The sequence below is a fragment of the Cynocephalus volans genome, chromosome 1, assembly GCF_027409185.1.
Source record: "Cynocephalus volans isolate mCynVol1 chromosome 1, mCynVol1.pri, whole genome shotgun sequence".
Lineage (NCBI taxonomy): Eukaryota > Metazoa > Chordata > Mammalia > Dermoptera > Cynocephalidae > Cynocephalus > Cynocephalus volans.
This window is the reverse complement of record NC_084460.1, coordinates 261,745,501-261,772,688: the sequence shown is the minus strand read 5'-3', so window position 1 is coordinate 261,772,688 and position 27,188 is coordinate 261,745,501. Positions and strand designations below refer to the sequence as shown.

At 36.1% G+C, this 27,188-nt stretch overlaps 1 protein-coding gene and 1 pseudogene across 1 annotated transcript in view; one reads left to right on the top strand and one right to left on the bottom strand.

Annotated features, from left to right (window-relative positions):
• Nucleotides 1-27,188, top strand: part of DNAH7 (dynein axonemal heavy chain 7) — a 246,362-nt gene that overhangs the window by 115,075 nt on the left and 104,099 nt on the right. The window contains exons 32-43 of the mRNA XM_063077559.1: nucleotides 890-1,039; nucleotides 3,399-3,581; nucleotides 3,940-4,116; nucleotides 6,306-6,437; nucleotides 7,807-8,031; nucleotides 10,560-10,757; nucleotides 13,885-14,040; nucleotides 14,755-14,923; nucleotides 16,907-17,033; nucleotides 18,165-18,384; nucleotides 21,881-22,753; nucleotides 24,859-25,088. Of these exons, the coding sequence (XP_062933629.1) occupies nucleotides 890-1,039; nucleotides 3,399-3,581; nucleotides 3,940-4,116; nucleotides 6,306-6,437; nucleotides 7,807-8,031; nucleotides 10,560-10,757; nucleotides 13,885-14,040; nucleotides 14,755-14,923; nucleotides 16,907-17,033; nucleotides 18,165-18,384; nucleotides 21,881-22,753; nucleotides 24,859-25,088 (2,840 nt within the window). The remainder of the gene's footprint in view (nucleotides 1-889; nucleotides 1,040-3,398; nucleotides 3,582-3,939; nucleotides 4,117-6,305; nucleotides 6,438-7,806; nucleotides 8,032-10,559; nucleotides 10,758-13,884; nucleotides 14,041-14,754; nucleotides 14,924-16,906; nucleotides 17,034-18,164; nucleotides 18,385-21,880; nucleotides 22,754-24,858; nucleotides 25,089-27,188) is intronic.
• On the bottom strand, nucleotides 2,841-2,998 carry LOC134364837 (U2 spliceosomal RNA; annotated as a pseudogene).

Here is a 27,188-nt window from a genome sequence, read left to right as displayed (position 1 = left end):
AATATAAGCTATGGACTTTAGTTAATAATAATGTGTCAGTATCAATTCATCAATCACAACACACCAATGCAAAGTATTACTAAAGAAGGGGAAATTGTGGTGGGGGGCGGAAGGAATATATGGGAATCTCTGTACTTTCTGCTCAATTTTTCTCAAAACTTAGAACTACCTTAGAAAAAAAAGTCTATTAACTTAAAAAAATAAAGCCTTATGCCCCACAGGCATTAATGTCTCTTGTTATGCCATAGACCAACTTTCAGGGTTCTGGCCAAAATTGATAATTTACCAATATTAACTTTTTCACTCCACGAGACATATGTATTTCTCTATATGTAGATCTTTGTATTTTCTCTCAGAGCATGTTTTGTATGAGGGGTTTGCAAATTACAGCCCATGGGCCTAATTCAGCCCAAAGCCTATTTTTGTAATGCCAGTGAACTTAGAATGGTGTTGATATTTTAAATAACTTGTTAAAGAAAAAACAGAGAAGAGTATGTGACAGACCATATGAAACCTGCAAAGCCTATAATATTTATTATCTGACCTTTTACAAAAAAATTGCAGCATCTTGTTTGGTAGTTTTAGATTTATACGACTGCATGATGCTTGCTAATTACTGTCTACGTATTTTGTGAGCTTTTATATACTATCATAAATGGTATTTAAAAAATTTTTATTTTCCAACTGTTCATTGGCATTATTTAGAAAATACAGTGATTTTTATATATTGACCTTGTATGCTGGAACCTTGTTAAATTTACTCCTTACTTCTGATAGTTTCTTTGTATATTCCTTACAATTTTCTATATACCCAATCATGTTTTCTATGAATAAGGACAGTATTCTTAAAAATAAGTAAGTGATTTATTATTATTATTTTTTCATTAAGGGGCTAATGGAAGAAAACAAAGTTCAAATAACTGTTTTAAATCCTAAGTCTGTCACCATGGGTCAGCTGTATGGACAGTTTGATATAGTGTCCCACGAGTGGTCTGATGGGATCCTTGCTGTCAGTTTTAGAGCCTTTGCTTCTTCAGCGGTGAGTACTAACACTTTTCCGTGCGTATTTTGAAAGGTTACGATATTTTCTTCTGACCGATTTCTGATTTTTTTTCAGTTGTTTCAAACAAACATTTATATTTATAGCTTAAGATATTTGTTTAAAACACATGGATAGTTTGGCAGTATTTCCTTGAAGAACAGTGTCAGCACCAATGAGAATACCAGACGTGATGCTAGCAAGCACTTTTGCCCTGGGGGTACACAGACAGAGGGCAGTGGAGAAAGGACGGGGCAAAGTAATTCTGGTTCTTCTCTCCCAAGTGAGATGGTCCAGGAAAGAGAGCATCTGAATGGCATGACCCTTTTGCCTCTTCTGCTGTGTTCTTCCTTCACCCACTGCCTGGGCTGCCGCCCTGGTCTCACCCACTCATTGTCAGGCATACTGAATGCTCAGAGAAGGAATTGCATGCCTTTGTAAAAGGACGTCTGAAAGTGCTACCCTTTCCCTCTAGTGCATTAGGAAGAGAAAGGGCTGCCTGGTGGAAAGCAGAAGAGGTAAGCCAGGTGCTGACTGCTGTCAGTGGGAGAGGGGCACTTACCCACTCCTGGCTTATTCAACTGGGTGGTTGTTGCCCAGTCTCAGGAAAAGAGTCTTCAGACCACTAAGTGTTAACTTGGTTGCCATATTTTCACAAGTTCTCCACAGAGACAGCTTGCTAAGGCTGGTAGTATATGAAAAGGGGCCTAACCAGAAACATTTAATTTATTTATTAAACCATTCTTTTAGAAAATGTTTTCTTTATTTTGACTACCATACATATTAAGTTTAGTGCTCTTTACCCACTGAAGGACCCAGCAGATCATGACTCATTAGTGCAATAGAAGAAGAAACAACAAATCTCAGCTCTGCTCTTAGTGGTGGAAAGACCCTGGGCAATGAGTAACATAAGGATTGACTCATGGGGCAGAGATCTTGCCCAGAATCAAGCTTTATTAGTAATTTCCAGGATAAAAGTCATCATGAGGCACAGGTGAAGCAGACAGTGGTCTGGAACCATTGACGTAGCTTCTTAGATCCTCTCTGGCCACAGTGAACATGCTCTGGCCCAGAATAACATATGAAGTCCCTAGATATTGTATACAGTTACGTTATTTGCACAGAAATAATCATGTGATTTCTATTTTATACTCAGTTACATAGCTTACATTACACTTTTCGGGAAGCTATGTACATAAATACTGAGTCTTAGGAAGGTTAAGTAGCTCGCCCACAGCTCGCAAGTGCTGTAGTGGAGACAGGTGAGAGGTGTGATCTTCAGACTGTGGAGCCCAGGGTCTCACCACTGCATGACAGTGCTTCCCAAACAGACAGTGTAGCAGGCCTGGGAAGCCCACAGTGTGAGAGAAAGTCGATCTCCTGCTTCCTTTCCAAACACGCCAGAAGTAGCCTCTCGTGTGGGTGTGGGGTAGTCTGAGCCTGAAACAGACCCACTCAGAATGTGTTAAGACGGATTCAAATCCTTCACCACTTGAGCTTGAACTCTCGTTTGCTGAAGGTAAACCAAGGCATCATTCGTGTAACAAAAAGACTGAATTACAAGGATCTGAAAAGGAGAATCAGTTTTTGCACTTTCTGGCTAATACCTGGCCACTCCTTCATAGTTTTTGAGCATTTAATTTATTCTGGACACTGCATAAATATTTTTATATTTGTTATATCATATGGGACTGTAAATGTTATATTGATTTTAATGTCCTTTGCCATCATGAGAGAATTCAGCCCAAGAAGATGTGTATACATGTATGTATGTGTGTGAATTCATTCAGTGAAGGGAAGAAAGATTTGGCTTAGCATATGAGAGTAATTAATCTCTATATAAACCGAATACTATATAGAGTCAAAGAATCTGAATAAAAATTTTGTTTTCCCTAACAATTATCTTTTTACTCATGATATTTTCTACACTTGATCTTAGCCAAAAGGCCGAGAAGCGATGCTACTCATGATATTTTCTAAAACATGTTTTTTACATATATATGCATATATATATATTTGAGTTCAGAAACATTGAAGAAGATTGAATCTTAAGGAAATATGTTATATAGATGTTATATTTCTATCTTGTCCATGGCATACAGGCTTTTTTAGTGAGATATATATATTCATGTATTTCTATCCATGCGTGTGTATATATTTACACACTTTCTTGAAAGGGTGCTTTTACATTTTCACACACATACACACACACACTTTATTCAAAGGATGCCTTTAAATTTTCATGGTGAAGTTAATTGTAGGAGTTTCATTTTTAAATTTTGAAATAATGTTATTGAACCGCTTCCTTACATTATAATTATTACATATTTCCCCTTAATTCACTATATTCATAAAATAGACTCCAGATAGGAAATGGTTAATTTTTGATGGACCAGTAGATGCAGTATGGATTGAGAATATGAATACTGTGCTGGATGACAACAAAAAGCTGTGTCTGATGAGTGGGGAGATTATACAAATGTCACCACAAATGAATCTTATTTTTGAACCAATGGATTTAGAAGTTGCCTCTCCTGCCACTGTAAGTTCTCAATTTTGATGTGTTCTTATAAATTGCAAAATGTATAAATGTGTTTATTTTACTTAGTAGCTTTGACTTTAAATGGAAAACATTAGTAGAATTCATTTTAAGAGTGATCTGGGATTCTCAAAGAACAGACATTTCTGCTGACATCCCTTGACAAATTTAATGGTCAGGATGTTTTCCTCTTTGTCTAGTACCATTTTATAAAGTTATGCACAAAAATTGAGATCATGAAATTATACAAAATTAAGCTTTAAAAAAAAAGACTTTTCTGAAGGTTGTAAGAAATAGATGTGCAAAGTCATATTTCTTTTATAAACATTACCTTGGTTGTAAGCAATTATTGTTTCTCTAGGTTTCCAGATGTGGTATGATCTACATGGAGCCTCACATGTTAGGCTGGAGACCACTGATGTTGTCTTGGGTAAATCTGTTACCTGCTTCGGTCAATGTTATTCAGAAGGAATTCATAATAGGTTTATTTGACAGAATGGTCCCTGTTTCTGTTGAATTTATTAGAAAGCACACAAAGGTAAGAGAATGGGAATTTTAAGATTAAAAACTAAGCGGAAAACTCAAATCAGCCAAACACGCCAATTTTAATGTCTGTTTTTAGGATCAACTAACGTATTAAAATCTTTCTTAACTGGTTTGACTGAAAAATTCTTCAAAATAAATAATTTTAGACTTTGAGAAAATGTGGTGCGAATCTTTTATCTAAAAAAACAAAAAACAAAACAAACCACCTCAAACCACAAACAAAAGGTCCACATAACCATGTATGGGTAAAAATATCCCGATATGTTATCTATTTCCAATAGGCTTTTGCATTTTAATTAATCTCCACTTTTATAATTTTTTTATTTTCTAAAATTCCTAAAAGAGGCTAGTCCCTGGTAGAAGTATTGGAAAGAGGTGCTAAAGGAGGCAAATCCATTTTTCTTTCAATACACACTGGGGGGAAGGGTAGGGGAAAGGTGGAAGAGAGACAGGAAGGGAGTCTGCCTCTGAGAGTTGACGGAGCACTGGCGAGGCTCTTAAACTCACTCCATCTGGAAATTATAGAGAAAGCAGGCTTAATTTCTGCTTTGGGAAATGTTGACAAAGATGTTTTAGAATGATTTTGGCTCTGGAATAAATATAGGAAAATAGGGTTGATACTTCTGCTGCTGTTGGAGAGATAAGAGCTTGAGACAGAAGTTTGGCTCAGGGAACAGATTTGGAAAATGGAGTTGAAAACAATGTTAATGTAGATTACCTAAAGGGAAAATCCAGAGCAAAAAAGAAGAGAGCCAAGGACAGGATCTCAGGAGCACCCATGATTTAGACAAGAGAGAGGGAAGAGAGAAGAGTATTTTAAGAACAAGTCAGTATTATCAGACACCACTAAGAAGTCAGGCCAAGGTGGAAGGGCTGACTGTCCCTCAGATTTGCCAATTGAAAAAGTCGTAGGGGAATCTCAGCAAAAGCACTTGAGGGGAGAGACAAGGGCACTTCAGGGCAGTTGGTTGAGGAGTGTGGGAGGGACTGGCGAGACAACAGGTGTAGATTGCTCTTTCAAGACGTTTGGCTGTAACTGAAATGTGTTGTAGATATGAAGTAGTCATGTTTCAGAAACAGTTACACGTGTATAGATGGGCATAGTAAAATATGCTACAAATTAAACATGGTCATAGTAAAATAAGCTACAGGGGTTTTTTCCCCCAGCATGGTCAGAGAATTTAGGTAATACAAATAATTTTCCGAGTAACTGGAACTTATCCTTTGTATAGCAAAACATAAGACTTCTAATGCAAGCTTTATAAAATGTTCTGTGCACTTTTGTCCTCTCTTGGAGAAATTCTGAACACCTGTTAGTTACTATATTGTAACAAGCATCTGTCTTATTGGTAGTAATAACTGCTTGTCTTGTATTTTAGTGTTGCATCAGTCACACTACTCAGCTGTCTTCTGTGCTTACTTCTGCTGGGGTGGTGGTTGATTATGAAGCCATCTTCTTTTAATCTTCAGAAAGTCAATTTCAGAGTGTTAATTTTTACATGTTAACCATGAAGCAATGTGACTCTAATGGTTGAAGGAGGGCTGGGAGGGAAGAAGACAGACATTTACCAAGAACTTGCTGTATGCTGCATGGTTCTAGGAGCTGTTCACATTATTTCATCTCTTTTATAAACTGTTATGGTGAGACACCAACAAGTGAAGTGCATGACATCTTCAGCACTTCAGCACTGTTTCTGTGGGCTACATGATCTGGAACTGTATTTCATAGAGATGAGTTTACTATGAGTACTGCTGTGGCTTATAAATATGTTCTAAAATGGGTTTTATTTATTAAACATTTTAGGTAAACAAATTAATTGTGTTCTCTGAAAGACTTTTAGTGTTTTGATTTATAATTTTAGTATAACATAGAATCTATGCCTTTGATTAAATTAACTACTCATGTAACAGTAAATTTTTTATATTTGAGACCCAGTATAAGAGAAGTTAAAGAGTACACAGTGCTTGAATGTGACATCCACCACTGCCACACTCTAGGCAAGGGAATTCATGTGTGCCTCAGTTTCCCACCTAAAAAAATAGAATTATAATAATAGCCCTTTTCATAGATACTATGGCTGTTAGAAATAAATGAGTTCAATAAATATTAGCTGATGCTATTTTAACTAGTGCCTGATTTGAATCAATTTGTTTTATAGACTTTTTTTTCTGACTTTTCAGGAATTGTCTCCTACTTCAGATACAAACTTGGTCCGATCCTTAATGAATCTAATAGACTGTTTTATGGATGATTTTGCTGATGAAGTCAAAATAAGAGAGAGAAATGATCGAGAAGCTTACTCGTTGCTTGAGGTAAAGTCCATTGCCTTCAGTATCTTGCAATAGAGAAACAAATATCTACTGATTTCCCCAAAGCTTCCTAATCAATGAAATTCATTTTGCCCCTGTAATTGGAGACTGGGTTTTGGGTGGTATCTAAAGAGTGAGGAAAAAGCCAGGCCCCAAGTACCAAGTGCTGGTGGGGAAGCTTCTCAGCTGGCTATTACATTGCATCACGAAGTTTGAGTGGAGCCCAGTATTCACCTCAGATCTGCTACTGAAATCTTGGGTCTTCTGACCAGCCTCAGAAGTGATCCATCTCCAAAATGTCAATAACCGTTTTGGCAACAAAATTCACCTCCCCTTCAAACCATAATAATGTATTTCTCTTTTCCCTTAACTTTTCTACCTTTTTTCATGAGATATAAATTTAAAATATATATTTTAAATATATATATATATGTGAGGTGTGTGTTTATTTATATGTGTTCAGATTGAGTAAAGCAAGAAAATATATAGGTAATCTATAAATGGATGTTAAAAATAGGAATAAAAGTATCAACAGTCCTTGGATATCTTTTAATAAAAATGTTACTGTACTGCTCTTGGTAGCACTTCTAATGTGGTCAATATGGTACTCTTATAGCTTATATTTTATGAAATAAATTATTTTTTAATTTAGGTTAAATAGTTTCCAGAGAGAAACAGTCTGCAAGTAAAGTAGGAGTAGGTTAAAAGGGTTAAAATAGAGTCTAGAACTTTTATGAGCATAGTCAGGACTCTTTCGGCTTTAGCATTAAAAATTAGATTTGATTTTGAAACAAGCAAACAGTTTTTCTCACCTAATAGGTGTGTCTTGTCCTCTACCCTGTTCACTCTGCTTGAGTTTGGTAAGAGGAAGGTTAGTGTCTTTTGTTTGCAGAATGGCAATTCTAGTTTACAAAATTGATGCTCAGATATTATTACAAATAAAAGAATATAATTTTTTTCTCCTTGAACCCACTGTATCAAAATTTAATTAAAACAATATATATTATAGGTTATTTGCCTTATTAACGTATGCCTTAATACCTTAATAAAAAGTTAACTCAGTGTAACTTTTAATATCAAGCTCTTGCCATATATTTAAAATATCACGTGATTTACTAGATTAATCATTCTAAAGTTTCACTATGGCTAGAATTTATACTGTGCATTATATTATCTTCTCTAAGATTATGTAAGACCTGCAATTTGATTTTTAAAAACCTAATTATTACAAAATCCTGAGGTGACCTACTATTATATATCAGCTTATGTATTTCCTTTCAGAGATATTAATCTGGCTAATCTGATTTAAGCTTCAAGGATAGATTAAAGTTATCCTTTAATTGCACTTTATCTTCTCGTCTTTCCAACGCAGGGCATTTTTCTGTTTTCACTGATTTGGTCCGTCGGTGCTTCTTGTACAGATGATGATCGGTTGAAATTTAATAATATTCTTCGAGAACTAATGGAAGGTCCAATTTCAGAACTAACTCGAAATAGGTTTAAAATACAGAGTGGTACTGAACAAACATCCTCAAAGGCATTAACTGTTCCATTTCCTGAAAAGGGAACAATTTATGATTATCAATTTATTACTGAGGTAAGAGTTCTCAAGCAAGATTTGCAACTGCCAGCCTGGCAGGGTCCCCTCTGAGTCACACAGCAGAAATGGCTCTGGGGCCATTTCTTCATCACGGTTTACTTGAAGAGACAGCATGAAGTAGATGCAGGTGCACTGACTTTGAAGTCAGACACATTTGGGTTTGAGTCCCCAAAATGTCACGGTCTTCCTGTATAGTCTCAGACCAGTTAATTTCCCTGAACATAGTTTTTCCTAATGATTAAATGCAATAATAATACCTGATGGGCCAATTGTACTTATGAAATAGAATTACACATTATGATATCTAGCCTGGCACCAGGCACATACTGTTCAAGGACACCTTTTGGAGATTAATGGTGCATGTTTCACTAATTAAGAAGTCCAGCAGGAATGCAGCTGGTTTAATGTTAATTTAGTACTTCCCCAACGGATTGGACAATAAAACTTAGATGGTGTTTGCATGTTTGCTTTTGTGTAACCACTCCCACAAGTATTGTGCTGAGAAAAAAGTTTAGGAATACATATTATTTAAATATATACAGGTTTTAATAAAACTGGGATCACCACATATCCCCAGTGGGCAGTTTTATATCCTTTTTTGCTTCTTAATAAAGAGAATACCTTTCTATTTTATTAATGTTCTTTCAGTTTCAGAAACCTAGTTTCTAAAGTCTCCCTATAGTCTACACTATGGATGGACTATGATCCGTTCAGTTTCCTACCCTTGGTCATTGGGCTGTTTTTGTTGTTTTTATGTTTTCACTTTTACAAGTACTGCTTTGGTGAATATTCCTGGACACAAGCCACAGTGTACATATCTGATTATTTCCTTAAGACTAGTTTCTAGAAAAGGCATTACTATATTGATTTTTGAATTTTTATGGCTCTTGAGATGTATTACTAAACTCACCCCACAAAGGATTCTTCCCTTTCCCAAGAGAGGGGAATCCTTTTATCTTGGCTAATTTTATTTTATTTTGAATTACTAATAATACCCAGCATTTTCAGGAAAGTTTATTAAGCTTTCCACAATTATTTCTATTTTTTTTTTCCCAACATCTTGGTGAAATAGGAGGAATAGGAATATTTTGCAGATTTTACCATTGAGGGAATTGGGGCTCAGTGATTGTCCCAGGATAACACACTCTCTAAACCATTGTACATTTCAGGTTTTCTGATTCTTTCCTTCCTTTCCTGTGAGGTGGCAAAAAATACATGTTTGAAAAGATTATCAAGGATATGGAAAAGGCATTATTTTCTTCATTGGTTCTAGAACACTATTTCTTCATTTGTTCGTAACACTATTTTCAGACTGATGTGAACTTAGAGCCCTCAAAATAATCTCTATATGTGTGTGGTTTTGTGCCTGAAGATACAAAACAGAATAAAGCACACTACTGTCCTCAGTGACTTCATAACCTCTTCAGAAGACAGTCATGAAACATTCTAGGCCAAGAGAGTGCCATGTGTCAAGGCCCAGAGGCCCAGGACCTGTGTGGAACTAATAGATCCATTGGCCTGGTTGTCAAGGAAAGATGGGTGTGAGTTCTCATGTGCTTTGAATGACCAGGAGTTTAGATTTTATTCTGTAAGAATGGAGAAGGTGGTGGTGTTTTTCTAAGGGAAGAGAGTTAGTGTGGTATTTCTGAAATTTTTTGTTATGAACACTATTATAGCAAATTAAAATTCTGGTTCACAAGCTAATTGTATGCAAAGATACAGAATAATGTTAATTCATAATAATGATCTCCTATTAAGGAATCTTGCCTGTTGTAGAAATCTGTTACACAGCAATGTGAATATAGTTAAAACTATTGAACTGTACACTTAAAAATGCTTGAGGGTAAATTTTATGTTATGGTTTTTGCTATAAATTTTTTAAAAAGAAATCTTGGTTGAGATGATAAGCTGATGTTATAAATACCACTATAAAAGTCAAGCGATATGCAGCTCATCTACTAGAGAGAAAAAAATTCTATATTGGTTAACATTTATTGAATAAAATTCTTTACTCTTTAACCCATAGATTAGTCTAATTTTCTGAATGCTGTTAAAGAATCCAACGTTTGGCCACAATAGTTGATTGTTAGTTTGGCATAAGCAGTGGTTTCAGGATGTCAAAAATGTCACAACATTACCGTTTCAATTTTATTCATGTAAAAGCCTAGTTCCTTCTTAATTTACACATAAAATTAAACTTACAAACTGAGTGTTTAATGTTTTAATGGATTAAAACAAATGTATAAATATCAGGATTTGTTGGTCTTCATCATTTCTACAATGGCAAAGGAGTACAGAGCCTTTAAAAGTACTTTATGGGCCAACCCCGTGGCGCACTTGGGAGAGTGCGGCGCTGGGAGCACAGCAGTGCTCCCGCTGCGGGTTCGGATCCTATATAAGGATGGCCGGTGCACTCACTGGCTGAGCGTGGTGCGGCCGGTCACAAAAAGACAAAAATAAATAAATAAATAAATAAAAGTATTTTATAATATAACATTCATTATTCCATTGTTTATTATAAACAGGGAATAGGAAAATGGGAACCATGGATAAAGAAGTTGGGAGAAGCTCCTCAAATTCCTAAAGATATGTTGTTCAATGAAATCATTGTACCAACTCTGGACACAATTCGATACTCTGCATTAATGGAAATGTTGACCACCCATCAGAAGCCTTCAATATTTGTAGGACCAACGGGAACTGGAAAAAGTGTTTATATTATTGTAAGCATTGTAGAAATCTACATATCAAAATGTTCCTAATATTCCTAATAGTGTCACTTTTTGAAATAGTAGACAAGTAATTTTTAAAAAACACTCAAGTATTTTGATATTTGAACTGTGGAGAATTTTTGAGTGATTGGCTATTTATTTTTAAAAATTCCTTAAGATGTGATGCCGTTTTATTTTGTTTTATATTTTATTTTATTTAACTTATTTATGCATTGGTCGCTGGCTGGTATGGGGATCCAAAGCCTTGACCTTGGTGTTGGTGATGCCATTTTATATTACTAAATTGTTGTCCTGTTTATTATAGTATTTTAATAAGAATAACTTGTTCAGGGTTAGAATTTCATATCCTTCAAAAAGTATGTTTTAGTTCATTACACTTGATATTTTCTAAATTATTTTATATCTGAAGAATTACCATGTAGTAATAAGACTGATTTTCTTTCCTTAATAATTTCTGGAATCATAACCATTGTGTGTCAGTAAGATAATGCTAGCTGCTGTAACAGATAATGCCCCAAATCTCAGTAGCTTTACACAGCCAGTGAAGGACAATGGGGTGCTTTCAGTGGACCCTCTTCCACTGCAGATTCCCAGTTAATTCACATTCCCCCAACTGATGACAGCACCTGTGTCTAGTTCTTTATTTATTTTTCTTTTTAATTTAATCCTTTAGTCCTTCCAGAATGTATCTGAGTATATAGTTAAATAATTGTCCTAGCATTATTCATGGAATAATCTCTTTCATGACAGTTTGAAATGACATCTTTATCATAAGCTAAATACTTGTATTTATCAAGAAGTATCCAAGAGTGGAGAGGGGAGAAGTTTTCACTGAGAGTTTAAATCAAGATGTTGATTTGGCCTAAATTTAAAATAAATAACTGAAAGTGTACAGAAAGCTAAGGGATTTATCCAAGATATCATCAAGAGTCGGAGAATAAAAACCTACATGGTTAAAGGCAGTGGTTGGAGGAAAATACAGCCTTCTGTTATTTGTACCCACATCAAATTCAACCCAGGCAATAAACTGTCCGGGCATAAAAATAATTTTGTAATCTCCTTTTTTTTTCTTTTTCTTTTTGCTTATATTGTAAATATTTTCCTACTTCATTATTTACTGATTGTAAAAAACATATCGTTATTTACATGTTTTAAACATTTTCCCATTTTATTATTCTTCTACAAGATGATTTTAAGGGTATCATTGTATTCAGTTCTATAATTTTATGATAATTAGTTCATGTCTCTAATTTTTCTAATATTTTGCTTTAAAAGTAAGATTACAACGAATATTTTTGTAGCTAATCTTTGTTCTTATCTCTGTTTATTTGCTTAGAAAGAATTCCTAGATTCCTAGAAGTGGAATTGTTGATTTTTTGATAAATGTGAAGTTGTTCTTCAGAGATTTTGTACTGATTTAGATTGTCCACAATGTCCTTCAGGGACATTTCATCAGCCCAATTAATTCAGAGCTGGTTGTATTGTAAATAATACAGATATAAGGTGGAGTGCCAATAATGTATTCTTCTGTGAAAGGAAATCTTATTTTGAGACAATGCTGCATGACTTTCATTTCCATAAAGTGATTTCACTTACATAAAATGCTTAATGAAACTTGCGTATTCACTTAAATTTTATCTTATTGAAATGATTAAGTAGTAAACTTAATTTTTAAAGTGGTTCTTTTCTTCAAATTATTGCATGTCTAGATATTTCGATTTTAAATAAACAGTGAAAAAGCGAGAAGTAGTATTCTAGTTACAGATTACATAAAAATACAATGGATTGTAATGAGACTTCACAACAAAGAAATTTGCTGAAAGCACTGGCCAAGAACAAATCTGTTCAGAGAGGTTTGATATCTTGGTTGTGATAGGAAGAAGTCCATAATTTCAAACAGTTTGCATTGTTAATGGGCTTAACTTAAAATAATTGTTAACAAATATAATATTTAGTATTTATCACATTTATTTCTCATTTAAAGGTAAGCTCTATTGGCATATAAGTATTTTCCCTATCATATAACTACATAGCTTTTATAGAATAATTTTAATCAATACATATAATTTGATTATTAAATTGAAAAAAGAAATGAGTAGTTTTTATAAGTATGTACTTAATTTTGAGAGTATTGTATGTTAACATCAAAGAATACTCATCTTTCAATGGACCAAGTAGAATTTTATCTATGGGAGAATTATAAGAGACATTGATAATTCATTTAAACTGAAGAACAAAGCTCACCTGATGGTGGCTTATAAAAATGTAGATTTTTGTTTATATAATTTTTAAAGTATCCCAGTGAAAAAGTGTTAATGTCCTTATTTAGAATTTTTTAATCAATGACTATAAACTTCTGGATTTAGAGAAACATTCTGATAATGGTCTGATTTTTAATATATATACGTATGTACACATATGTATATGCACATGTACATATATATAAAATGACAAGAGCAATACATAGAACCATAAAGTGATTTACTTATGATTTTCTAACAAATTGGCCCTTACTTGGGAAAGGACTGTGCTCTATACAGGATTCTTGAGGGAGAGAAGGGGAAGGAAAGGAGAGGAAGGCAAGGGTATTTTGAAGAGCTCTTCAGGAAATTCTGACATACCCCGTTCAAGTCTCACATCGTGATTGAAAAACATTGTGATTCCACCTGATTCCCAGTGAATTCCATTTTGAAAATACAACTATACTATTTAAGTTTCCTAACTTGCAGAAAGATAACTTGGTATATAAGTGGAAAGACAATAAGGTATATTAAAAAGAACATTGATCTGGAGAGAGGCAAATGATGGTCTGAATTCTTGCCCATCTCAAGACCTTAGGCAGGTTTCCTAACCTCTGAGTCCCCGTGACTTCATGTTAAGAAAGTATGTGTCCTTTTCATGGTTGTTGTGAAAATCAGGGAGGACACATGCAAAGGGCCTGGATAGACAGAGATGCTCCATTGGCATGGTGACTGTTATTCCTATCAATTCCATCTCTTCTACATTGTTATGACACTTAAAGCTGAGTCTGTCAACAGTGATGCTTAGAGTTTGTTTTGAGATGTCAAAACATAATTCCAACTATTTTATTATTATTTTATTATTTCTTGTTATATAGAATTTTCTTTTAAATCAACTCCATAAGGAAATCTACAAACCTCTGCTAATTAACTTCTCAGCACAAACTACAGCAGCCCAAACTCAGAATATTATCATGTCAAAATTGGACAAAAGAAGAAAGGGAGTTTTTGGTCCTCCTTTGGGCAAGAAAATGGTAATGGTTCTCTGTTTCTGTATACGTAGTACACTACTGGTCCTATTCATGTATGCTGCTGCCATCAGAACAAGGGAAGCAAATATGCTGGGGACTGATCTTTTTATATCATTTCTTTAATCACAAATTTTTCCTTAAAATGTGGTCATATTTGTATGTGCTCTAGACAATTTCATGTTAAAAACAAGAAGTTGCCCTTTGAATTGAAAGTAGAATATTCTTCTGAGAAATCATCCATCTTTCTAGTGTTTTCACTAATATTTTTTCTCAGCAGAGTCTTTGCTGCTTGCTCTTCTAGACCTTTAACAACCCAGCTACCAATTGACTGATCTGTGTTCCTCTGCAAAGAACACCCTTCTCACCCTAGCCCTCACCACTTAAAGGTTATAATCATTTAAAAATCACACTTTTCTTATCTATTTTAATGAATTGAAGTGTTGTGCAAAGAAAAAGACAAGGTATATTGAGAAACAAATTGTATGAGAGGATTAATAAGTCACAAACTATTAACCTACAAAGATTAGTAATAAGAATGTCTTTCTATTCCTTAAAAGCATTCATGCTAAGGACATTATTCTTGGTGAAAAGTAATCATTGCTTCCCACATATGTACTCTAAAGAAGATAACCTTATTTGCCTCAAAATTGTTTCCACAATAGGACACTATGTTATGATGTTAATATTTTCTAATACCTCTTCTCTTTTCATTCTTAGGTTGTCTTTGTAGATGATGTAAATATGCCTGCTCGGGAGGTGTATGGGGCTCAACCTCCCATTGAATTGCTCAGACAATGGTTAGATCACTGGAATTGGTATGACCTAAAAGATTGTTCTATGATTAAACTAGTGGACATTCAAATCATGTGCGCTATGGGACCTCCAGGTACGTTTTCTGAGTTTGTGATTCTTAAGATGGAAAATCACTCTGGCTATATCTAAATAGATAACTGGAGAAAGAAAGAGAAACCCAGTTGGACAATTTGAGTAACAGTGTTCTGTGTATGTGTTTTCTACGCGTATCCACTGTGACCTAAGGGACGGCAACATTATGGTCAATACTACAAAGCAGGTGGTTGGGCCATTTACCCGCCAACTCTTCCAAATCCTTTTTTCCTCCCACCTTCTGGGACTTCATTCCCCGTTTCCTACTCTTGCGTTCTGAGAGCCCAGATCGCCCTGGGGCAGCTCATTTCCCTCTATTTCATCCCTTAATACTCCAACTGTATAGAATGTCCCTGCTTCAGAGATCAGCTTCCTTCTACTCCAGTCAAATCCCATTCTAGTCAGTCTCTGGATTTAGACAGGCTGACGAGAGTTTAGGTAGGAAATGACCAAAAGAATTGACCCTTAAAGGTCCTTTACATTTTCCAAGAGAAATTTATAAACTCAACAGAATCTCTATGTAGGGAAACAATTTTATTTTATGCAGGGATATCTAAAATGGCTTGATTGAACTAACTAGACATCTTTAACTCCTTCTCTCAATATACTACTTCAGGGAATCTCTACGGTATTTGCCTTCTAACCCTGACCTTTAATCTGACCTGTGATGGGGGCAGTTTGCTCTGAGACAGTAATTGCTCTCAGCACACTCCTTGAGCTACTTTGAACATTTTCAAATGAATAAATGGATAAATAAAAGACTGCATCGCTCCTGGGACTCAGAGGTCAGGTCCACTTTGTCTCTCCTCCCCGACCCGTCCCAGTCATCTGTACTCTTGTGTCCACTTTTCCCTGCCTCTTCAGGCACTGGGCAGAAGAGCAGGCTGAATCCATGAGGTGTCTTCTCCTCTTGGATCCCATTTTCTAAAAATACCACCATTTCTGAATATTCTCTGGGTGGAAGGGTCAAAGACAGAGTTGGGGTAGATGACCTCTCACCTTTCTTTCTGTGACTTTTTCACCATTCCCTTAAACTCGCCCAGGCAAATCAGTTTTCATTATAAGCTTATAAATACGCAGGCATTCTTAACTGTTTTGTCTGTAGACCCATTCCTACCAGTTGAGTGGTGTCACACATCGTGCATGGTTTCAGAAACAGCACAGTATAACTCAGTGATAGAAGCAAAATACACATTTATCTGGCTTTAAACAAACATAAAGCATGAACCTATATATTTATGCAAAATATATGTTAGAGATACTATGCACTTAATCACTTCTTTACCAAAGATTTCATGACAGAATCCCTTTAAAAAACAAGTGCAATTTTGTTTATATACTTTAAAGATGGTACGTTTTTGTAAAATGTTTTAAATTCTAAGTCAGTTATTAAAACCTCATATTTGAAAATGTAATTATTATTTTATGGAAGTGAGAAAATCCCCATGTTTTTAAAAATGCAAGCAGCCAGTGAAGTGGCTGCATGAATTACATAGACTGTCTTAGTAATTCATTTCAAAGTGTGAGGGAAGAATTAGGCTATATGCCAAAGTAGTGCTGAATTTCAGCCATATGGGAAGCATCCTGAAGTTTGATCAGTCAGATTCACCAGGGTTATATTAATATTGTATAATATTGTATCTTAATATTGTATTGTTATGAGGATGTTTACAGTTTACTACTTTGGGCTGTGAGCCATGGAGAACATGGCTAATTGCTCTTTCTGTCTAGTCTGATTTCCTTTGACATAAGATTATGTCTAATTAGTTGAACTCATTCAGATAATTCAACTAGAAAAACAATACCTTAAATCTGAGGGGAAGGTAGTTTTGATGTCAGGGTTATCCAAACGACTAATTGCTCAGTTTCTTCATGTGCCATGAATTTGTCCATCTTTCAATTTATTTTAAACTGTACAAAATTAGAGAAGCTACTCTGGCATATACTAGCAACATTGTTAAAAGTTATCCTTTTTAATACATAGGTGGTGGCCGAAATCCAGTAACTCCTCGGTACATGCGACACTTCAATATTATAACAATCAATGAGTTTAGTGATAAATCCATGTTTACAATTTTCTCTAGAATCTTAACCTGGCATTTAAAAATCTGGTAAGTATCTTAAGGTTTGTTTGTTTTCTCATTAAGAGGTATAAAATCTTTTAGAAACATATCAATATAAACACTGCTTCTCGAACGTTTCCATGAAAGCATCCCTGGACTAGACAAGGAAAAGGTAACAGACAACATCTCTCCCCTCTGTTCCTCCTGCCTCCCAGCATGGGAGCATATCACGGGGGTCAGAGCATTCTGGTGTATAATATGTCCATGTTTGAATTCTTATTTTGAATTTTCATCACTGAGTATAATTAATGCTGGAAAGATGTGCCAGGTTGATCCTGTGACTTTGATACCCTCCAGTAGAACTATAGAGTTCTGCAGGGGTATCCATGTCCAAGTTTGAGAAGCATCGCCTTACAGCCTATTTCCTGGGGAAATGTTCCACCCTGTCTCTGGAGATTCAGTGCCACTCCTCACAGGCATGAATGTCGGGCACTAAGCTGCCCTGGGCAGTGAAAGTCTTGGCTCCCTGAGGCCCATCCTCAGGAAGCTGTCACTCCTTGCCCTATCCAGTGATGTTGGAGGAGACAGCTAGTTCCTTGTCTAGCCAGAAGTTAAATATAGCCCATCTTTCCAAATGAATATTCTTCCCCATGTCCTTTCTAACCTAATCATGCACTTTGCCCTTTTAATCCTGGCTCCCTATTTTACTCTCCTTTTTCTTTTTCTCTTTTCCTTATTTTTTATGTATTTCTATTTTCTTCCTTCTTTCTCTGAAAAGACCCATTTCACCAGTGTTCCTTGTGGATTCTGTTTATATGCAATTGAGAACACCAGTGAGTAAAAGAGGTTAGGAAGCCTTTGTCGAGTGGATACTGGATTTGGGGGTCACATAATCTGTGTTCCTTGGCCGACTCTTCTGTTCACTTGTTTAAATAGCTTTAAGCTCACTGAACTGGTCCTGCTTATTTCACAGGGTTTCTATGGACATAGCATAAAACAGTGAATGAAAAGTAGCTTTAAAAGAAGTGAAAATCTATTATTATCATAAAAATAAATTTTGTAAATCAAATTGATTTAGTCAGAATTAACATTTTATGTTGGTTGTGCTAGATATTACTTATGTATCCTTATTCTATGTTTGCTAACATTTTTCTTTCTTTTTATTTTAAATTTTTTAAGTTACAGATTTCCAGATGATTTCCTAGATTTGACCACACAAATTGTACGTGGCACAATGACTCTGTATAAAGAAGCAATGAAGAATCTCTTGCCTACTCCAGCTAAATCTCACTACTTGTTCAACCTCCGTGATTTCTCCCGTGTCATTCAAGGTATTTGTTTGTCAAGACCAGAAACAGCAGAAACCAAAGAAGTGATCAAACGTCTTTGGGTTCATGAGGTAAATTTCCATGTTTTCAAAATGTGATTATATAAGAAACAGCAATTTACCTTGCCACCTACTAGGTAAAAAGAAATATTTAGCAATTTGTATTGTTGAAATGTGTTAAACTATTTGGCATTATGAAGGCCAATGATCAACATAATTTTTTAAAATATTTAACACTAAGATATTTTATGATGTTTAAAATGCCTTATCTCCCATTTTTAGGAATTTCTGTTGATTTATAGAATATTTGAAAGGAAGTATCACTTTGAGTCAATCTCCTTTAACTGATTTAATCTTTGTTAGTTTGACTTCAAGTAATTTTGAGATGGAACACTTTTCTAGGAGATGTTTTTATAAGAAGTAAATGTATTTATTTATTTATTTGTAGTATTACTAGATGCCAAAAGAACTGCAAAGCAAATCAGTGTGAGAATTCATTGTCTGAAAGTATAGAAACTATATAAAAATGTATGTAAGCTCTCTTGGAAGCAGGTGTATGGATTAGCATTTTCTTATAAAAACTGGTGGAGGATAGGGGAGAAAGAAAAAGAGAGAATACAAAAAATAATGCATCAAAAATAACAGTTCAGTATTTTTTAAATGGGCAAAAAATATGGGAAAGTGGGAGAAAAAGTTTTCTCTTTTTTAATTTATAAATACTACAGTTATTCTAATTTTAATAATGTAGTTAAGAAACCTAGAGAATGGGATGTGCTACTCTTTTAAAGCCATGTGCCACACCATGGGGTGACTATAATTAACAACAATTTATTGTGAACTTTCAGTTAGCTAGAAGAGAGAATTTTGAATGTTCCCAACACAAGGAAACAATAAATGTTTGCAGTAACAGATATGTTGATTGAGCTGATTTGATCATTACACATTGTATACGTGTATTGAAATATTACACATTACCCCATAAATACATACAATTATTATGTGCAAATTAAACACACACACACACACACACACAAAGTGCTACAGAGACATACATTTTAGAAGGTCTTTTAAAAATTAGTTTCTCTAGGGTTTGGAGATATACAGTTTGAACTCCTAAATCCTCACACATTTGAACATGTGTCCAAGTGAAGATCCACTCCACTTGGATATTTTGACCACAGCAAGATCCCTAAAAGTGATTCTTTGGAAAGATGAGAAGTAGCTGCTAATGGGTACCAGGTTTATTTTGAGGGTGATGAAAACGTTTTGGAATTAGACAGTGATGATGGTCGCACAACTTTGTGAATAATCTAAAAACCATTGAACTGTGTGCTTTCAAAGAGTGAATTTCATGGTATGTGAATTACGTCTCAATTCAAAAATCTGCCATCAAGACTTTGAGGTAAATAAATTCAAAGCACAAATTACAAAATAAATATGTCTGAAATTCCATCCTTTGCAACTATTTAGATTTATAATAGAAAGTTTTACATGTCAACTTTTAAAAATGTGAGAGCTGGTGATGGAATAATGGCTCCCAGTTGAGGAGAGAGGAAAGCAGAGTATCAGCAGTGAGCGTGAGGAGCCTGCTGAGGTGCTGGAAATGTTCTCTATCTTTGTCTTAGTGGAGGTCACATGCGTGTGTAAGTGTGCAAAAATTCTTTGAGCTGTACACTTAAAATTTTTGTACCTTCTGTAAGGAAAAGAAAAAGAGGAGAAAAAAAGAGGCCATTCGTAGGCACCATCTTCAAAGTTGTTAAGTCAGCAGGTCCAGCAAGGGGCCATGGAATCTGCATTGTAGCAAGCACCCCTGATGATTCCACTGCAAGTGGGCTGACCGTCTTTGAGACATACCGCCTTAGGTTCTTGCTAAATTGTCAGCTTGATATACTTAATCAAGTATTATATCAAGCTTGATATAGTATAATCAAGTATACGATAATATACTTGATTTGTGCTTGGGCATTGATCTTTATCCATGGGGCTGGCTTAGTTTAGTTCCCTCCTCCCACAGGAACATTGTTCAAGGTCCTCAGTACCTCAATCTAAGGAAGTGCCTATTGCATATGTTGGGAAATGAGGCTGTCCCACAGAAAAAATAGCTTTTGAACCAGTTGGAGAATGGGGGAGGCTTAAATCATACCATTTGCCTGTGCAGCCACCACTACCAGAAAAAGGGATGATGCTTTTGAATCATCAATTTGACAACAGTGAGAAAACTAAAACCATGATTCTCAAACACCATCAGCCTGATGCCAAGGAAGTCTGTAATAATTATATATTTCAAGTCCGTAGTGTTTTCACATGTTGTCATTTTATTTTTGCCCCAAATATATGAGAATTGCAAGGTAGATATTACTACTTCCATTTTATACGTGAGGAAGCAGATGCAGACGGTTAAAGTGATTTGCCCAAAGTGGTAGAGTAAAGTCAGGACCCAGAGTTCTGCTGACAAAAATATGCATTACTTATATCATATGTGTGTTCGTCCTCTAGGGCTGCCATAACAAAATACCTCAGAGTAAGTGGCTTAAACAACAGAAATTGACTTTCTCACAGTACTGAAGGCCAGAAGTCCAAGATGAAGGTGCCATCAGTGTTGATTTCTGTTGAGGGCTTTCTACCTGGCATGCAGAAGGACACCTTATTTCTGTGCCCTTGCATGGCCTTTCCTCTGCGCATACAAGGAGAAGGAGAGAGAGAGAAAGAGAGAGAGAGCGCACTCTGGTGTCTCTTCCTCTTCTTATAAGGATGACCGTCTGATCTGATGTGGGCCCCATCCACCATATGACCTCATTTAACCTTAATTACCTCCTTAAAGGCCCCATCTCCAAATACAGTGATTATGACGGTTAGGGCTTCAACATATGATTTTCGGGGGGACACAATTCAGTCCAAAACAGACTGTAACCCTGGAACATTTATACCACTTTGAAGACTAGTTGTATGTAGCAAGCCTGATTATTTATTGTAGTCTCATAATATATGTGAATCACCAAAGGTTTATTTTAGTAGATTGCCCTCTGCAATGAATTACAACAAAAATAATTAACAAATGTCCAGAGCAACTCCCTTGCCACCCAAAACATTTCCTCTTCTTTTAGAAAATGTGCTTTTGAAAACAAACAAAAGCAAATAATGCCTATTGATTTGCCATTGACATTCAAAGTGCATGTGTTTTGGAAAAAGGAAACATCACTGGAAAGGAGCTGGGAAATGCTGCATGCCAGTGCCCTGTTCTGTTATCCACAGCTGAGTGGCCAGCAAAGGCACTCAGGCCTTAATTCTCTTTGCATATTTACAGTCTGCTTAAGCCCTCCCAAATTACCTTTCACTTATTGATAACAATGTAACTGCTTATGATTCCAAAAATGTATGATCAAAATTAATATCTAAAATAAACATTATTAGGAATCAATCCTGATTGTTTGAATATGCTTTTCATAAAACTCATAGAAATTTTCTGAGGGTTTTTCATATTACTTTAGATTATCACAGAAATAATAAAACAACAAAAAAAGTCAGAATAAGAATCAGTTCCTAAAGCCACTTTTTAATTACTACACAGGTCCTTAGAGTGTATTATGATCGCCTTCTGGATAATGCAGACAGAAGCTGGCTTATCAACTACATTCAAGAAGTTTTGAAAAGATATATGGAAGAAGATTTTCATGAGCTTTTTCAACATTTGGATTTTGATAATGATGGATTGGTGGAAGAAGATGATTTACGCAGCCTAATGTTTTGTGATTTCCATGATCCCAAGAGGGAGGATACCAACTACAGAGAAGTCGCAGACGTAGATAATCTTCGAGTGATAGTAGAAACTCACCTGGAAGAATACAACAATATAACCAAAAAACCCATGAACCTTGTCTTATTCCGATTTGCCATAGAACACATCAGCAGAATCTCCAGGATCCTGAAGCAGCCTCGCAGTCATGCTCTTCTGGTTGGTGTTGGAGGGAGCGGAAGGCAGTCTGTCACCAGACTGGCTGCCCACATGGCCGATTATTCAGTGTTCCAGGTTGAAATCTCCAAGGGCTACGGTAACACTGAGTGGCATGAAGATATGAAAGCGATCTTAAGGAAATGTGCTGAAGGTGACCTGCAGGGTGTCTTCCTGTTTACAGATACTCAGATTAAAAGAGAGTCATTTTTAGAAGATGTCAACAACCTGCTAAATGCCGGGGAGATCCCAAATCTCTTCGCATTAGATGAGAAGCAAGAGATATGTGATAAGATGCGCCAGTTAGATCGCCAGCGGGATAAAACCAAACAGACAGACGGAAGCCCCATAGCTCTTTTTAACATGTTCATTGACCGCTGCCGCAACCAGCTCCATGTGGTCCTCGCCATGAGTCCCATTGGAGATGCATTTCGAGTTCGTCTTAGAAAATTTCCTGCTCTTATTAACTGCTGTACCATTGACTGGTTTCAGGTACTGCCATGGAAATTTTAGATAGACTTCCAAAAATGTTGAATCGCTGTCATCATCTTGTTTTTTTATACACTCTCCCAAAAATGTAGTTCAGCAGAATTTTCAAATCAATCATAATGTATTGTATGAAATTACAATTCAAAACTCATTATAATGGAAAAATAGTTCATTGAGTATATGTAGTCATTAACCTCAATACATTATAGAAAGTTTCAGGATAACTGTGGGTATCAGTCAGGGTCCTGACAGGAAGCAGAGAGCACACTTGAAGACTTCACTGAAGAAAGCTTAATGAAGGGACTGTTCCCCGAGGTGGAGGCTGGGTTAAGGGGCCCAAGAGGAGATGTTGAAGCCCCCAGGAAGTGGGGAAGCAGTAGCAGCAAGTTGTTACTACACCTGGGTATAAAAGGGCAGAGGAAGGGAGGAGTGCTCCTGGAGCTCAGAGAGAGCTTGGAGCAGTGGAAGGAGGGCTGCCCAGCAGGATCGGGAACCAGACACCTAGAACTCAGCTACTGTTAGAAAGGGAGGGAGGCTGTAAATACCATTATCTCTCTGTCCACCCGCCAACCTCTTTCCCTTAGCCAAACCCTACAGAAGTCAAAAGGAGGAAATCCAGAGTGAGGCTTTTGTAGGAACTTCTGGATCAGGATGCACAGAGCACAGCAGACAAAGGCAGAGAATGGATGATGGTGGGTGGGGGAGGGGAGGAGCAAGGGGAGACTTTCCACAGCAGGAAATCTGTGGGCTGTGGCTGGGATCCTGTGAACGGGATCCAACACATAAGCATTTGTGACCTTGGAAAATTTACAAAGCCTCTCTGTACCTCCACTTCTTGGCAAAATTAATTATTTTATGCAAAACATATTTATCGAACTCTTTCTTGCTTTGTAGCAGGTCTTAGTCTAAAAGCTGGAGATGAAGAGGCAAATGAAACAGACAAGACCTTTGCTCTCCTTGAGCTTACTTTCCACAGACAGTTTAGCAAAAAATAATTCCATCATACAAGGTAGCACGCAGAGAGTAAAGGGCTTTCTGAACAGATGACCTTTAAGAGGAAACCTGACAGGCAAAAAGTGCCAGTACTGAGAAGATCTGGGCAGAGGAAATAAGCTAGTGAAGGCAAGGGGCTAGACAGAAGGAGTGAGAGGCTGAGAGAAAATCAGGATGACAGGAGCACAGTAAGCCTGGGAGAAGTGCTGTAATTGAGACCAGAACGGTGGGAAGGGCCAAATCAGGTAGAAATTAGCAAGTTGGTCTGGATTTTATTTTAAGCATGCCTGGAAGTCTTGAAAGGGTTGTAAGTTGGGGAGTGTGATATGAGCTGATTTATATTTTAAAAAGATCACTGTGACAGCTGTGTAGAGACTGCAAGCAGTTAGGATGCTACTGGAATATTCCAGGCAGATGATAATGGAGACTTGAATTGGGATGTTTGTGGTAGATACAGAAAGAAGGGAAAGGATTTGGAAGCTATTTTAGGGATGATGCCTACAGAACATGCTTATAGGTTGAAGGTAGGGTGGAGACAGAGAAAGAAGAGGGATCAAGGATGATTCGTGTGTTGTGGTTGGGCAAATGGTTGAATGGTGGTAATGTTTACTAGGTTGGGGAAGACGGAAACTGTGATGGGGGAGATGGAAATCACATTTTGGACTTGCTGAGTTTGTGAAACCTACAAGCCATCCAAGAGAAATCAAGGAGGTAGTTATTTATGTGATTCTGGAGTTTAGGGGGAAAGGATGATAACATTTGCCTCAGAGAATTTTTGGCAGAACTAAATGAGATAACACCGGTAAAATGCACATCGAAATAGATATTCTTTAAGTTTAGTTCCTCTCCCCTTCCTTGCTCCTGCAATACTCATGAACAGTTTCTCTAATCCCAGAACAAACTGTGAAGAGTTCATGTACCTGCACTAGCTGCTGGCTCCCTGCCCCAAGCATGCACGTACTTGGGGCAAGTTCCTCACAAAAGTCTCTCTCCCACCCCATCCCTCACACTATTCCCCTCTATCTTCAACATCCGTGAATCGTAAAGGGCTGCAGTAGTAACAGACCCATAATGGTAACTTTGATAAAGTCCTAAAGTTTTTGTCTTAAATTTAGTCATGGCCTGAAGATGCGCTGCAGGCGGTCGCCTCACGATTCTTGGAAGAAATTGAAATGTCAGAGGAAATACGAGATGGTTGTATTGAGATGTGTAAAAGCTTCCACACTTCTACTATAAATTTATCAACATCCTTCTATGTTGAACTGCAAAGATACAATTATGTGACTCCTACGTCTTATCTTGAATTAATATCTACCTTCAAACTGTTGTTAGAAAAGAAAAGAAGGTAAAAATGAAATTTCATATTTCTAAGTAAGCTATGGTAGCTTAAAATGATTTTTGTGTACAAAATGACACGGCTATGATGTAATAGAGATTTATTTCATATAAATATATTGTGAGTTTTGTTAAATCGTTAAATGATTTAATCCACAAATATTTTGAGTATAGGGAGTGGGTTTTACTCTTTCATGTAGACACATAGCTGAGCACATCGTAAACACATAGTTGTATTTTCTGAAAGAATGAAGGTGTGCCACTCAGAGCTGTGGTAAAGCCCCAGGGTATTTTGATAATGATATTAAGTAAACACCACTAGACAGTGATTTTTCTTTGATAAATGATTAGGTAATAGATAAACCCTCTCTTAGGACACTGAACAGCTGAGATCCCAGAGACAGCTACTCAATACAAATGACCAACTTTCCTTCTCAAATAAACTCTCATTCGATATAAACACCAATAAACTTATATGCTATAGAAAATGTCAATGTAAGCTTTTTGATATTCTTGAGGGTGACTTTACATGCAGAAAAGTTTATTCAAACATTTCTTTGGTTCTAAAAATTAAAACTCAATATATATATTATAAAATTAAAGAGCATTAACATTAAGCTAGAAAGAAGTTTAGGAAAGTTTGGTGGTCACCTTTAAAGGGAGTCTTCGATTAATGTTTGGTCACATTCAAAACCTCATTTAAACTATTTTTTTTAATATTGCATTTATAATTTTAAGAAATTTGTATTTCTCTTTTAAGGTCTAATTTAACAATTTAAACTTTACTAGGTACTTAAATAATTTATAAATCTAGTAAATTAAACTTATACAAATGATGAGCCTTAAATTCTCCTAAATATTTGAATATTATCTCTAAAATTAATGAGATTTTTACTGTAAACACAAATCTAAATCTATTGCTTATTATACTCATTATACAATTTATATTGGAAGTTCAAGCCTGATCCATTAATCCAGCAAACCATATTCTTTTAAAAATTAAAAAATATATTTAGAACACCAGATGTGCAGAGGTAACATAAAAATATTGATTCTATGAATTTGATTTTTGTATATATTTCTATAGTTAATTCTAAATCTTCCTGTGGCTAACCCACGATCTCAAGCACCCTGAAGCACTTTTTCTCATACTGTCCAGCATGCTTCCTGGATACGGATGTGACAGTCGTCATCCATGTTTATAGTGACTATTGCTCTGCCCTCCCAAGCTGGGTTGTTCTAGTCACTGTGGTCCACATCCCTGTGTTTGAATCATACAATTAGTTAATTTCCCCTCTTCCTAGTGAAATCTGCAACTACCACCCAGGCTGCTACATAACTTGGCTGGATTTTATTATGTCTTTGGCTCTCAAGATAATTATCTTTCTGTGTAGGTCTTACAATCTTCAACTTACTGAAATCGGGCCCTTTCTTTCCCCCCCTCACCCCCCGCCATATTTTCCTATCCAGGAAAATCAAAAGCCTTTGAAGATTCTGGTTAAATTTTGGATATCACTCATGGCTTTTCTTTGTGCACTCACAATGTTTAAGGCCATTTTATCAGAAAAAAAGATCATAAAAATGAGAAACAAATTTGTTGGAAGATTGAAAGAGTCATAGTTTTGTAGGCATTTTCAAATATTCTTATTTGCCTTTCAAATTTCCCTCTTTCAAATTTTTTCCTTTCAAGTTTTCTTGCAAATTAAAAACAATTTTTAAAAAAATTCTCCTTTACCTCAAGTAGAATTCCTGCCCTGTGGTTACTCATGCTGTAATAGCTACAGCCTTCAGATCTCTTCAATAGCCAGGTGGTACTGTAACCTAGAAGCAAGTTATCAGGTCACCTGCTAGGAAATCAGTGGTTAAGCTAGCAAAGCATCACATGAGATCAACCACAATATTGAAGCTGTCTCATGCTGGCAGGAATGAGACCTTTTCTGTGCTTGCTGCACAAGGTTTCACCTGAAACCAAACTCAGATAATACAGTATCATATATCCAGTCCCTTCAGTTCCCATTACTGTCAAATATTTTGCTCACTCAGAGGGAACTCAACATGTGACAAAAATGTGGCATGCCCTCACTTCTAAATGATTTTATTCCTATAACAG